The following is a 16,106-nucleotide window of genomic DNA, read 5'->3' as shown; positions in this document are numbered from 1 at the left end:
TTGAGTGAGAGATAGAACTGAAGAAACAGTGGTAGAGATGGAAAGAGATGGAGAGAGCTAGAGATGTAAGAATATAAAGAGTGACATAGGTGGGAAGAAAAAGAAAGAGAGGACGAGGAAGAGATGGAAAAAAAAAAGACGGAGAAGTAGATAGAGAGAGCTGAAGAGAAAATAGGAAAGAGCGAATGCATTGATACAAGGTACCATAAAAAGGAAACTGGACTAGCCCTATAGAAATTTTAATGCTTGCCTAATTTAAATTGGCCTTCATCCCCTTCAAAATAGCCCCATCCTGCAGTAATACAGCAATCCCACTGCTGCTACCATGCTTCAAATGCTTCCTGAAAGTACTTGTCTCGAATTACTTGAAGAATCTTTTGCTGTTCGGCCTCATTCTCCTCAACAGTGTCAAAATGCCGTCCCTTGAGCTTCAATACAATTTTTAGAAACCAGAAGCAGGCACAAGTAGCTAATTCCGGTGAGTACAGAGGGTGGGGGATGATTATCATGGTGATTCTTTGCCAGAAAATTCCGTGTTTTGAAGGCTGTGTGTGCAGCAGCATTGTCATGGTGCAGATGCCAGTATCTGTTACACCACAGTTGCAGTCTTTTGTATCAAACATCTTCACACAGATGCACAAAACGTTGCAGTAAAAGTCTGTGTTAATTGTTTGACCAGGACCCTGTTGCATAATTTTACTAATATTATTAGAATAAATTTACAAATTACTAGTTACAAAATATTACAAGTTTACTAATATTATTAGTGATTTTTTATGGAAAAATTTTACAAGTTACAAGTTCGTCAGAGAGGCATATCACAGCCTCTTGAACTATAACTGTATATACAGTGTCATAATAATCATGATGGCAACTGTTTACAATCTCGATGGCAGAGAGTATAAATACTGCGTAAATTGAAAAATAAACAGTATTATTGTTGTGTAAATTTTTGCAGTGTGGAAGAGAGAAGAGTAGCGAAAAATCAAATTGTACATATTAAATGAAATTAAATGTAAAAAATCAATGTTCTTTGGCCGATTTAGCGACAGATTAACTAAACATGACAAAATTAATGGTTGGAAAGATATGGAAAATCAATTGGAGCAATACACTTTCAATTGTTTAGGAGGAGGCCTTGGTAAGTCTTGTTCACTTGAAGAATCCAAAACTAGATACCGGTAATTAATTAATTATGATTTAGTTTACTATTATTGACTGCAAACAAACTAACCTAACTAATAATTTGTAATAACATCTTTGTAGAAAAAAGATTAGTAAACACTGATAACCAATAACATTAGTTTCAATTATACAACAAGAACTTGTAAAATTCACTAATAATATGGGTATTTTTTACTACTAATTTGTAGGCTAAGTTTTCTTCCTAGCATTATGCAACAGAAATATTCTGCAGATTACAAATCACAAGTAAATTTACTAATGTTATTAGTTTATAAATTATTATGCAACCGGGCCCAGGAGGAACAAATTCCATTTGCACAACTTCCTTAATGTCGAAAAACAATCATCATGCTTTTTGTTGTGTTCCTGATGATATGTCATCTTTTTCCAGTAATGTTCGGACCCTTTTAAAATGAGAGTATTATTCCAAACACTTGAGTTCGGCCCGTTGTTTCATTGCTCTTTGTTCCATTTTCAAGTCCATTTAAAAATCACAGCACAGCACTAACACAACGTCACAAAATCGGATATAACAAGCTTCTCAGTGTGCGCAACTGAATGTCTCCTGGCAGACTTATGCATCACAATCAAGGCTATTCACTGCACAACCAGTCATGCTGCATTGGCTCCAATCCCGAGCATCCGCTAGTTTAGTTTCATTTCGATAGCACCTCGTACATCAATTTCCTTTTTTTTTTTTTCACTAGGATTGTAACTTAATCCAATTAAGCTTTTCTAATGACTTCATTACATAGTATTGCCACATTCCTCATAATTAAGTTTTTTTCCGAAAAGTAAACCTCGAACCCAAATGTTAACAAGAATATTTTCAACTCAGTTTTGGACAAGGAATAACCTTGTGATATTTCTCTACGCCAATTATATACCACTCTGTACATATATTTTCTCTCTAATTGTTATTATTCTTTAGTCAATTGTCCGAAAACAGATTTGAACCTCATAAGTGACAACAATAAGGCTTCACTCTTGAGGCAACTAAGCCAGGAGATTATGGGTAGGGTGGCCAGTTCCTTTCCCCCTCCATTGCATACATCACTGACTAGTAACATATTTCACTAATCAAACTTCAGATGTATACAAACAATAAATTGTTCTTCCTCTGTAACATTTCGTCAAGTGAGATGTACTGTCTGATAATAGATGTACAAGTACATATCAGCCAGAACCTCAATCAGAAGTACTCTAATTATTCAAGAAATAATTATTTATGTTGTTTATGCTGTGTCTCTTTGAGATTTTTATTTTCTTCATTTTATGATTGGTATGTTGTTTGTTGTTTAGTCAACTCACCAAAAACAGGTTTGAACCTCATAAGTGACACCAATAAGGCATCACTCATGAGCCAACTAAGCTAGAAAATTATGGGGTAGGGCAGCCACTTCCTTTCCTCCTCCATTGCATATATCACTGACTAGTAACATACTTCACTAATCAGACTTCAGATATATACAAACAATAAAAATTGTTCTTCCTCTGTTACATATTGTCAAGTGAGAGGTACTGTCTGATAATAATAATAATAATAATAATAATAATAATAATAATAATAATAATAATAATAATAATAATAATAATAGATGTACATATCAGCCAGAACCTCAATCAGAAGTACTCTAATTATTCAGAAAATAATTATTTATGTTGTTTATGCTGTACTTATGACTTTCCAAGAACCTGGAGGTTCATTGCTGCCCTCACATAAGCCCGTTATCGATCCCTATCCTGTGCAAGATTAATCCAATCTCTATCATAATACCGTATCCCATCTCTCTCAAATCCGTTCTAATATTATTCTCCCATCTACGTCTCGGCTTCCCCAAAGGTCTTTTTCCCTTCGACCTCCCAACTACACTCTACGTATATGCATTTCTGAATTTGCCTGTACGTGCGACATGTTTTGTTTGTCTGAAATTTTTATTTTATTCATTTTATGATTGGTATGTTGCTTGTTGTTTAGTCAGCTGTCCAAAGACAGGTTTGAACCATGAAGCAACTAAGTCAGGAGATAATGGAGTAGGCTAGTCAGTTCCTTTCCTTCCCTCTATTGCATACATCACTGACTAGTAACATATTACACTAATCAGACTTCAGATATATACAAACAATTGTTCTTCCTCTGACACATATTGGTATGATAGTTAATTTATATATCCATGTATATCATATCACAAATGGTAACCAATTTTGTAATCTGTGTGAAAATTACACTTTGAATTGTTGTAAAGGCGTGTTTGGTCACAAAGTGAACCTGTTGGTATTTATTTCTGCTGTTGTCAATAAATTACATGATCGTTTTATTTCGTTATCTAGAATTTCTCTTTTTCATTATCTAAATGGTCAGGAATTTGTTTTGGACACATACTGTATATTATCTGATGTTGCAAAAGTGAAATATGTGACCAGTGACAGCAAACTAATTTTTTTTACGCAAGATTACGGTGTTTCAGAGTGATGAAGAATGCTGCATGATCCTCTCTGGTCCAAATATGGGTGGCAAGTCTTGCTACATCCGGCAAGTTGCCCTTATTGCAATTATGGCTCACATTGGTTCATATGTTCCTGCAGAGTGTGCTACTATTAGCATACTGGACTCTGTGTTCACAAGGTAACTATGAGAATTAATATCGTACTTAATAATTTTTGCTGTTGAAATGTCAGTGAAATTTACGTTTGTATATATATTTGTGTAGGTATACCACATTTTGGATTGGAGAGTGTGCACACTCACAAATATAAGTACTTGTTACAGGCAAAGTTGTTATTAACTATTAACACTTCAATACATTTTGGTGGTCTGTATCTTGGTATGACAATGAAAATAGGTTTTGGAATGCGGAACAGAAAAATAGAACTTAATTAATAGATTTAATTATTTTTAAAACAATTGTTCTTTTCTAACATTCACACTATCATATGATTTGAAGCAGGCTGTAACTATGAACATACTTTTATTAAACACTATGACTTCTCAGTTGTCACTTGTACTGAATTTGTCAGAAATTCGTATGGTAATCTTCACCATCATGATGAACATAGCTAACAGTACCACAGCTGGGAAGAAATGCAGGTGTGAATAGAGGAAATGCATCTTACGTGACATGTTGCGACTGTTTCTTATGAAGCTATGAAATGTTTCTCCTTTTACATTTCGTAGAAACTTAAATGAAATAGAAATGGTCCAGAATCAAGCTATGAGGATAATTTCAGGTGGTGTTAAATCTACCTCCATCACAGCCATGCAAATAAGTACTAACAATATACTGGTACCTATTAAAAACGAAATTGAGAAACAAAATCTTATTTTATTTGAGAAATTAAAACAAATTCCAAACAATGCTCATTGGAGGAACTACAAAAATTCTGAACGGAAACTCAAAACACAGTCTGGCTTCTTCCAGGATATTTATAAATTACAAAGTAAATATAATGTACAAACAACTGATAATATAGAAAAGCTTCTACTCCTCACGGCCTTAACTCTGCCAGGAAAAATAAAGCATCATCATCATCATCATCATCATCATCATCATCATCATCATCATCATCATCATCACTCTCTCAGCCTGAAATTAAATGTGAAAATGATCTGATACAATACATCACTGCAAAATGTAATATCGACCAATCAGTATTAAAATCTGAATAATTTCAAGGGAAAAATTGTTCCGGGGCCGGGTATCGATCCCGGGACCTCTGGTTGAACGTACCTCTGGTTTGCATAGTATTAAAATCATTAGCTATTGAAACCATATGTACAAGATATCCGAAATCTGAATGGCTTCATATTTATACAGATGGATCTCTTCTTGATAAACCCAGTAATGCTAGAGCAGAAATCTACAGTGATACTTTTAGCTTTCAAATATCTCTTGGAACACTGTACACTCATTATGATTGTGAATTAGAAGCAATCAATACAGGCCTGAAACAGCTTTTCCATCACATACATACATTTAACAAAGTGGTTGTTTTCTAATGCCAGGCATTTGTCAATAAGGTCATTTGACCTCTTGCACTCCAATATTTTTCAAAGATATTATCATGGTCAGCCACTGAAGCACAGATTTTGAGTTGTTCCGAATCATTTCTTGGTTTGAGTTGCACAATGGGCGGTTAGGGGACTGATATATTTCAGTTCTATGCAGGTGTTTGGCCAAACAATCATGGCCTGTTGCCAATCTAGATGCAGCTACAGATGATTTTCGTGGTAAATCGGGAATTAACTGTGGATTATGACGCAGAGAGTTCCATTTTTTTCCTTAGATTGTGTTATCAAATTTTGTTTGATGTTGTATAAGTATGTAGATTTAATAAATCTGGACTCCAAGCACTAACATCAAGTCCTCCAAAAAACAGACCAGTAAGAAAAATTCTTACTGCTCTTAAAATCTACAGGGTCTTCGTAAAGAGATAGTTTTTCAATGGATACCCTCACATTCTCGAATAGTAGGTAATGAGAAGGCTGACTTCCTGGCCAAAAAAAGGAACAAACATCAGACAAATTCAAAATAGTACAATCTCCTTTCATGCCTCAAAAGTCAGGATCAGATACATAGTCCAGTCCTTTTGTAAACAGGAATTCCTGAAGAAAAGCGAAGGCAAATCTTGGAACATTCTGCTAGACATCCCAAATTTACCACAAAAGAAGGCTGTCGCTATATTTCACTTAACTACCAGACATGATTGTCTCATCTCTCATCTACATCAGATTAATATCTACCAGCATCCACAGTGTAATCACTGTAGAAATCAGAACTCCATCATTGATGAAGAACATTTGCTGCAATGCCTAGCAATAAAGAAAATAGATGCTGATTTACCATCGTAGCTCACCAAATACTATTGGGATGCCCGCAAGAGAATAGAAGAAATCCAAGTTCCTTAGCATTGGTCAACAACAACACATTCGTAGAAAACCAGTACCAACATATTCATTGATATTGTTTCTAACATAAAAACACAGATTTTCTTAAAACCTTATATATTTTCTTCATAGTCTGTTGTACTAGAAATTGATTGAAATTTATGTAGTTTCTTACTAGTGATTCCTTCATCATAAATGTAAATTGGACATATTGGTACTAGGTATTTAAAAATAGACACTTGTTTTAAGATATAATGTATTCATAAATATGTATTAAAAATAATATTAATGTTAATGTCTATGTTACTTAGAATGGGAGCAAGAGATGAATTGTTTCAAGGGCGCAGTACACTAATGCTGGAACTAGAAGAAGCATCTGTTATTCTTCGTAGAGCAACTTGTAAATCATTAGTGCTTCTAGATGAGCTGGGTCGTGGCACCAGCTCTTGTGATGGAACTTCTATTGCAATTGCTACATTACATCATCTCTTGACAGAGGTAAGGATGATATCTGAACACTGTAATGTAGCTTTAGTTTGCAGTACACTCTTTTACGTTCTTATTATAGTAACTACGAGGTGGTATCCTGAGCAAGATTAATCCAGTCTCTACTGTCATTTCCCATCTCCCTCAAATCCATTTACTACAAGAATAATGTAATTAATTCCCGCTTTTAAGAAAACTTGGTTTATTGAAAATACCACTTTTAAGGAATACTTTTCAAGTGGATTTTGTGATAATGAAGCCTGAAATATCAAATCGACTTTCAATAATCAATAGTACCAGCATATTCAATAGCGCATATCAATCAATAGTAATGCAGCACCACACGGCACCATTATTCTTTATCATTCTTTATGATCTTGCTTTGTGTTGCTTTCACAGAGTGGTTGCTTTGCTTGCTTTGTTCTCACGAGCTGTGTGGATCCTGTTTCAAAGTTTTTTTGTTAGTTTATGCTGTTTTTGCATTGTTATAATGGTGACTACAGTCTATATAAAACTAGAAAGGTATTTTTTTTAGATTTTTAGATTTAGATTTATTTATTTAACCTGGTAGAGATAAGGCCGTCAGGCCTTCTCTGCCCCTCTACCAGGGGATTACAACTATAACATGAACAATGAGATTACAATTAATATTAAATTTACAATTACAATTACAATAAAAATTAAAGTACGACAAGAATACCTGATTAATGAAAGCTAGACATTTTATCATAGAAGTTAAGAACAAAGAATATTTTTGTATTTACTAAATTACAAATTAAACCTACAATAACAAAATTCTATAGTGATGAAATTACCGAATATTGAGATATTTTGTGGTAGATTAAAAGAACTATTTACAAGAAACCATGTCTGAACGAGTCTCAATTACTGACCAAGTGCCTAGTAAGTTTGTGTTTGAATTGAATTTTATTTCGACAGTCCCTGATGCTAGCAGGTAACGAATTCCAGAGTCTTGGCACGGCTATTGTGAAAGAGGATGAGTATGAGGAGGTGCGATGGGATGGTATTGTTAGTATTGTTTCATGGCGAGAGCGTGTGTTCAGATTGTGGTGGGAAGAAAGGTAAGTGAAGCGAGACGACAGATACAAAGGAATAGAAGAGTTCAAGATTTCGAAGAGAAAGAGAAGTGAATGTAAATTTCTTTTCTTATCTAGTTTAAGCCAACCTATTGCTTCCAGGGATGGGGTAATATGATCATATTTACGAACATTGCTTACAAAACGTACACACAAATTATGAGTACGTTGAAGTTTCATTTTGTTGTCGCTGGAAAGGTCAGTCAGTAAAATGTCAGCATAGTCAAAATAGGGAAATACAAGGGTCTGCACAAGGGACTTTTTTAAGCAAGAGGGAAGATGAACATTTATCCTTTTTAGCACATGAATAATAGAATATACTTTTCTGCAGGTTTCTGTGATTTGCATGTCCCATTTGAGATTATTATCCATGTGAATGCCAAGATTTTTTACCGAAGAACTGAAAGGGATATGCACTGTACTTACTTTAACGGGGGAAATGTCGAGGTGCTTTACAGCGTCGGTTTGCCATTTGTGTCCTAATATGATTGCTTGTGTCTTTCCAGGATTGATATTAAGATGGAATTTCTTTGTCCATGTCACAATCGAGTCAATGTCTTCGTTCAATTTATCTATAGCGTCATTTATTCGATCTAAGCGGGAAGAGATGTAGCATTGAAGGTCGTCAGCATACAAGTGATAGTTACAATGCCTTACATGAGATGTAATATCATTGACATAAATTGTGAACAACAATGGTCCGAGTACCGAACCCTGTGGAATATCTGATGTTATGTTAAGCCAGGAAGAGCTTCGATTTCCGGATACAACACATTGTTGTCTTTCCCGTAAGTAGGATTCGAACCAACTCACAGCAGTCTCTGACAAATGCAGATTTCTCAATTTATGGGTGAGCATGTCAAAATTTACAGAGTTGAAAGCTTTGCTAAGGTCAAGAAGTGTTAGTATTGTTACTTTATTAGAGTCGATTGCTTCACGAATGTCTTCTGTCACTTTAAGTAGAGCAGTGCTTGTGTTGTGTCCAGCTCTGAAACCTGACTGATACTTGTCGAATAGTTTGTGTTCGTTCATGTAGTTAGTAATTTGTCTGTGTACGATTCTTTCCAGTGCTTTTGATATGGCTGGCAGGATACTGATTGGTCTATAGTCGTTCGGGTCGGTGGGAACTTTGACTTTTGGAAGAGGAAGAACGAAAGCTTGCTTCCATATTTTAGGGAAAGTTGAAGTGATTAAGGAACTATTGAATATGTGTGCAATTGTAGGTATTACTATGTCTTGTATTTTCTGTATGAGTAATATGCTAATGTTGTCTGTCCCTTGAGCTTTCGCCTTGATGCATCGGATGGCTTTCATTACGTCAATAGGAGTGACGTCAGTAAAATAGAATTTGTCTCGAGTTGGGGGAGCTGAGTCAGGCAAAACTGTGTCTTGTTTCGTTGTGTTGTTTAAGGTCGGGTCCTTTACAAAGTGTTCGTTCAATCGGTCAAGTGGGATGGGTATGTCTGCTTGTTCACTAGCCCTTCCAAGTCCAATAACCTTCAGATTTTTCCATAACTTGGAAGGGGTTGTGTTGGGCTCTATAAGTTTGTAGGAGTATTTCAGTTTAGCGTTTCTTATTAGTTGAGTCGTTCTGTTTCTTAGGTGTTTATATAAGTTAAAATATTCGTCGTTTTTATTGCAGGTGTATTTCCTATAGGCTAAGTCGCGTTCGGACATCAGGCTACGTATTTCAGTCGTCATCCAAGGGGCTGGTGTCTTTCTGGTACGTTTGGTCTTTAATGGTGCGTGTTTGTCATAAAGTTGAAGTATTAACGTATTGAATAAGTCTACTTTCTCGTCTACAGTTCGTAATGTCCAGATCATGTGCCATGGAAGTTGCGCAGCGTCTTCTTTCAGTGCAATATCATCTATTCTTTTGATATCCCTGTAAGTAATTACTCTAGGAGTCGATTTAGGACACTGCAGATTAAACGATAGATAAATGATATCATGCCCTGATAGTCCTGGTGCAGGCAACTGTCCATGCGTCAGTATTTTGTCGGCATTGTTAGTAATTATCAAGTCCAGTAATGTGTCTGTACCTTCCGTGTGATGTGTGGGAGCTAGGGGTAGGATTACCATATCAAGGCACTGAAAGAATGATTTAAGTCTTTTAGTCGTACTAGAATGTAAGTCAAGTAAGTTTGAATTGAAGTCACCCATGATTATAACGTTCTCATATTGCGGCGTTACGTTTAGTAAGGCGGTTTCGAAATCATCTACGTCATATATATGTGGGGGTTTATATACGACACACACTAGACATTTTTTAAATAAGGTGCAAATTTCAATGAACATGAACTCGGGTTTGGCAGAGTACTGGCTTGGAGAATGATGAATAATTTTAGGTCGCAAATCGGATCTAATATAACCAGCCACCCCTCCGCCTCTCTTGACAGAGATGTCATTACGGCAAAGCGTATAGCCAGGAAGGTTTACGAGAGTGGAAGGAAGATTAGGATGTAACCAAGATTCGGAGATAAGAATAACGTGAATGTCTAAAGGTGAGAAGATAGAAGAAAATTCGTCAAAATGACACAACAGACTTTGAGCATTCACGTGAACAACATTAAGTGACAAAGGAGAGAAAGAAAGCGCAGCCTTGAGTATGTCTGCGGTACAGGGCAGTGGGCAGGTAGGATTGCTATTGTTTGTCTTAATAGAGAGGACCGGTCTCTGTACACTGACCTCAGGGACTGTCGGGTGAACATGCTGCTTTTTGTTCTCAATGGTACCAACTTATATGCAATTCAAGTTTTTAAATTATTTTCTAGCAATAATAACTTAAAATTACAGTACTAAATGATAAAGAATATGAAGAAGAAAAATAATTAATTAATAAATAACGTTATTATATAGTAAAAGTTAAAGTGACTTAAATTTACAGTACTAAATGATAAAAATAAGAATGAAAAAGAATTAATTATTACGTAAAGTTACTGATAGAGTAAAATTTAATATAGATTGAATATTGCAGTATATTAAAATTAGTTGCCTTACTAGTTTTACGCAGCCGACTCGTTCAGATCATGTCTTCTGGGCATTTAATTCTGTGTTTGTGCTCGCCTACTTTGACAATAATGTCTCCGTCTTGTGTCCACACGTTTTTCAGGCTGTATTTAGTTATGCAACTAGACAGTTGTCTCTTGCACACGCGGAAAGGGAGCAACGTTGTGAAGTTGTGCGGTAGTGCAGTGTGACTCTTTGCGCTGACTGTCTGCCGTGTGGGAACTAAGCAGCTGACACGAATTCGTAAACTCATAAATTTGTATCATATGGTAGTCTTAGACCAGACTAATATAATGATGATGATAATAATAATAATAATAATAATAATAATAATAAACAATGTATGAATGAATGTGAATATGGTACATAGTATGTACGCGATAATTTCTCTCCATTAATATCTTACGACCATTGATTTTTTTTATACTTGAAACCTAAATTCTTTAAGACAGTGTGCAGAGAAGAAACACTGCCGTGGAAAAGATCCGCATCTCGAAGCGAAGTTTGCAGTTTTTTTTTTAACATAGGATGCTCCTCCCGTCAGTAATATAAATATACATTGCATCCTCCTGAAATGCATCTAAATTTGTCACCCGCTTTTCCACTTTCCTTTTCTTTCCCGGGATTTGGAGTTGAGAAGGTCCAGCCTCTTGCTCTTTAATTTCAATTTATCCTTTCCTATTTTAACGAAGGTGTTCTTTCTTATTTTAAGAGCCTCTGCAGTACTATTTACCACCTGTTGTACATGAATAAGAGACCCATCATTGTCTCTCCTTTCTAGAAATAGTCCCGCACATTACAAACCATTTCTTTCACCTGACTTGTAAGAGGAGCACCTTTTCCTTTACTTCTAGGCCTCTTGCTGCCCCTTTTAGCACTCTTTTCTCCCTCTGAGCCCATGGTTCGTTTTGTATCGCTAACTGCAGGAGTGATGCCTTGCGATATTGTTTAAGTGAAACACACCGCACACTGTAGGCTAAATTGCGTTACAAATACTCTCACAACTAAATTACATTTAAAAGTAAACTCAAACTAATTCTACCTTTATCAACAACAAAATATCTACGAAAACAATAGCCACGACAGAACATCAATACTTGCTGTAACACAGTAACGAAGATTCAACACTTTGAACGAAGCACGTGCTTGCTGCGAAACAGTCGGCAACGTCGGTCTGTTGTCATGGTCTCTGATTGGCTAGTTTGAGCGGTTGCCATGGTGATGCTTAGAAGCCGCAGAACTGTCAATACCTTTCTAGTTTTGTATAGACTATAAACAGAAGAAATTGTCAGACAGAAAGTGAAAATAATAAGAGATATCGAAGTTAATCCCCAAATAACACTATAACATAATATGTCAAAAAAGCATGGTTTGCCAACTACTTTATTATGAGGAATAATGAAGAAGAAAGAAGAAATTTTCAATACTGAGTTTCAATCAAACTGAAAAGCATTCGTGCCTCACCATTTGAAGACTTAGAAAATATTATAATGAAATGTTCTTGGTTGGTAGCCAATGCTCTGATATCATGGCAATAAAGCCACCAGCCGTCTTGCAGTCCAGTATTTTTCTGTGATGTTGAGATGACCAGGCAAAGTTCGCAATTTTTCAGGTGGTACTTATCCATGATTATGTCCTTTCCACATAAAACACAATTGGGTGAGAGGGGGATGTTGATTCTACATAAATGAGCTGCCAAACAATCATGCCTGGTCAGAAGGCAGAAGGCTGCCACTACTGAATTTCTTGGTTCTTCAGGAATAATGTTTAAATTTTGGAGGAGGAATTGCCATGATTTATCTTAAGCTGATTTCTTTATTCTGTTCAAACATTTTTGTTTATATTGGAATTTTTTATTGAATTTAATATAAATAAATGATTTTTGAGTAATTTGTTTTGTATTAGGGTGCAGCAACCTTCCTTAGCCAGTTGATCCACCAATTCATTACCTGCAATGCCGCAGTGTGCTGGAACCCATTGCAGAACTATTTCCTTGCCTAATTTTTGGATCTATTTAATCAAGATTACAGCACTGAGAAGTTTTGTCAGTTTTCTGTGAACTCTTATTAGCTATAGCTTGTATAGCTGCTTTTAAGACAATGAGAATTACAGCTTTGGAAAATGTATTTATTATTGGAAGTAGATTGGTTAGAATAGTGAATACAGCTTCAACCTCTCCATCAAAGTTTGTGGAGCTTTTCCCGACTGCTTTATAGAATGAGAAAAATTTACAAGTTCCTCCAACTCCTGCAACATTATAGTCGTTTTGTAAAGATCCATCACTGTAAATGTGTAGCCAGGTTTCACAAGGATATTTGCTATTAATTATTTTGCTACATTTGGATTTGTGTCATTTTTAACATTTAGTTCCAATAAGTTGTTTTTAGTTTGAATATTTATATATTCCAACGGATTTTGTTGGATTTGTAACATTTCAATGTTAGTTTGAAGAATGAAATGCATTTGTAATCTTTTAACTTGCTGTATAATATAGTAGGCAAGATTTTGTATTTCCTCCAATAGTCTGATTAATTTCTCCTACTGGATTTTTGCTTGTTCGTCAAACTCGTGTATCAGTGGTTTTTGTTGAGTAAGTTGTATCATAAAGAATGAAATGTATTGTAAATAATAATTCTAGGCCTAATGGAATGATTATAATGTTTGGTATATAACACACATGTTAGTATTAGTTATTTAACCTTTCCTTTCCATTTTATGTAAACCTCCTTTTAAAGAAAACTCCTATTTAAGGAAAAGAAAAATCCCTCAGAGTTTCATTAAAAAGGGATAACTACTGTATTTTGGTATTATATTCTTACTGTATTTATCCACATAATGCATGCCCTTGCATAATGGACGCACCCCAGTTTTTTGCGTTCAAATTAAAAAAAAAAAATCCCCTCATAATATTCGCATCTCATTTTAAGGGTTCTACTGTATTTTAGTATGATATTCTTACCGTATTTACCCACGTAATGCGTGGTCCTGCATAATGGACGCATCCCAATTTTTCGCGTTAAAATTAAAAAAAAGAAAAATCCCTGCATAATATTTGCATCTCATTTTAAGGGTTCTACTGTATTTTAGTATGATATTCTTACCGTATTTACCCACGTAATGCGTGGTCCTGCATAATGGATGCATCCCAATTTTTCGCGTTAAAATTAAAAAAAAAAAAAATTCCTGCGTAATATTCGCATCTCATTTTAAACAAAGATCATTTTAATAATATCGGAAGTCGTAAGATTGGCTGCACTGCTTATGTTTAAATTCAAGTTTTTAAACAACAGTGCATGGTACCACTGCAATCATGATTTGTTTTTTTTTTTACATGTGCAAAATATAGGTACTCTCCAATTAATAATGCAGTATTCTTAGGACTTCTGCAGTAATGCTGAACCTGACAGTGAATGAGGTAAGACTTGTGTTAATAATAACAATGAAGTCTCTTGTCTTATTATCACTGTATTCATTGTTACAAGTTATTATCTGTTTATACAACTGCTACTAACTATTGATCGTCTTAAGTGTAATGCAATCAATATATAAATTAGTCGCGGCCCATATATCGTTACATATTCTATTGATTATTTCAGCATTCGAGCTGACGTAATATGTGTTTTTTTTTTTTTTCACTAAAATTTTTTCTTCGCTTAAAGGACGCAACCTAGTTTTTTGTTATAAAAATCGAAAAAAAAAAAGTGCGTCTATTACATGAGTAAATATGGTATAATTGCAAATGTCATTATACACATTTTTTCCGTGATTGGGAAACTTTCCATTTTAATTATGGCTGGCACGTTCTAAAGCTTCAGTAGATTTAAAAACTCATACTTCATTATATTACTAGAGTTATGTGTTTTTTTTTTTTGCAGGTTCGGTGTTTGATTCTATTTGTCACTCATTACCCAGCTGTTATGGAACTGGAGAATCAGTACGTGGGAAAAGCGAGGAATTACCACATGGCTTTCATTCTTCATAACAAAGGTAATTGTATAAACTTTCTTCTTTAAACACAGTGGAAATTCTAAATTGGCTAAGTGCCTTAATGGGAGGGGTAAGTTACAGCCATCAACATGCTCTAAATGCCAAGGCCAATGATCATCTAAAAGCATTTCGTGTGGCGGTAATTCCAAGCAGTTCTTACTTACATAGTGTTCTGCCAAAGGGCAGGTCTTTCACTGCAAACCCAGCATTCTCCAATCTTTCCTATTTTCTGCCTTCCTCTTAGTCTCCACATAATATAATCCACATTATCTTTATGTCATCTATCATCTGATATCTCTTTCTACCCTGAACTCTTTTCCTGTTCACCATTCCTTCCAGTGCATCCGTTAATAGGCAGTTTCTTCTCAGTCAGTGACCCAACCAATTCCTTTTTCTCTTTCTTATCAGTTTCAGCATCATTCTTTCTTCACTCACTATTTTTAACACAGCCTCAATTTTTATTCTGTCTGTCCATATCACATGCTCCATCCTTTTCCATATCCACATTTCAAATGCCTCTAGTTGCTTCTCTTCACTTCGTAGTAATGTCCACGTTTCTGCTTCATACAATGCCACACTTCACACAAAGCACTTTACTAGTCTCTTCTTTAGTTCTTTTTCCAGAGATTCGCAGAACATACTCCTTTTTCTATTAAAAGTTTCCTTTGCCATTGGTATCCTCCTTTTGACTTCCTGGCAGCAGCTCATGTTACTGCTTATAGTACACCCCAAGTATTTGAAGCTGTCCCTTGCTCTACTGCCTACTTAGTATTCACACATTAACCTTCATTTTTCTTCCGACAAGCATGGTCTTCGTCGTGTTTGCATTTATCTTCATCCCATACTGCTCACAGCTGTCATTTAGCTCCACTAGCATATCCATTAGCATCGTCTCCTCTTCTGCTAACAATGCCATATCATCAGCAAATCTTATGCACTTCATTCTTCTTCTTCCTACTCTCACCCTTCCTGTGTTCTGAAAACAGTTCTTCACTAAATCCTCCAAGTAGATGTCGTGAACAGGGTAGGTGATAAAGAGCATCTTTGTCTTACTTCCCTCCCTATTTCACTTCCTTCAGATATTTCTTCTCCTATCCTGACTTTGACTCGTTTCATATAAAGATTACTGAATAGTCTCTTCTCTTTCCAATACACACCAAGAGATGATATCATGCGTCATTCAGGCTGTTAATGATGTCAATAATTCCGTAACTTACAGAAGCAACCTTTTGTATGGAGTGACAACTGTAAAGGTCAAATAAAAAATCGCGCGATGTTCCTCCACTTGTTTGTAGTTGCTGCGGAGCAATGAGGGTTGACTATAAGTTTCTGCTGGTTGGACACCATTTCTCAGTTTCATGTAGGGACTTGGCTCTTATTAAAAGGAAGTTGAAAAGTCTGAAAATGTCAAGTTTCTGATTCTGTATCAGTTATCAGTACTGTTCTCCAACCAGGAG

At 35.5% G+C, this 16,106-nt stretch overlaps 1 protein-coding gene across 1 annotated transcript in view; it reads left to right on the top strand.

The window, feature by feature from the left end:
* LOC138712036 (DNA mismatch repair protein Msh3-like) overlaps positions 1 to 16,106 on the top strand; it is a 59,557-nt gene that overhangs the window by 28,525 nt on the left and 14,926 nt on the right. Inside the window, exons 11-13 of the mRNA XM_069843425.1 lie at positions 3,654 to 3,811; positions 6,382 to 6,568; positions 14,538 to 14,649. Coding sequence (XP_069699526.1) covers positions 3,654 to 3,811; positions 6,382 to 6,568; positions 14,538 to 14,649 — 457 coding nt within the window. The remainder of the gene's footprint in view (positions 1 to 3,653; positions 3,812 to 6,381; positions 6,569 to 14,537; positions 14,650 to 16,106) is intronic.

Source organism: Periplaneta americana, chromosome 13, assembly GCF_040183065.1.
Source record: "Periplaneta americana isolate PAMFEO1 chromosome 13, P.americana_PAMFEO1_priV1, whole genome shotgun sequence".
Lineage (NCBI taxonomy): Eukaryota > Metazoa > Arthropoda > Insecta > Blattodea > Blattidae > Periplaneta > Periplaneta americana.
This window is presented reverse-complemented; position numbering and strand designations above follow the sequence as displayed.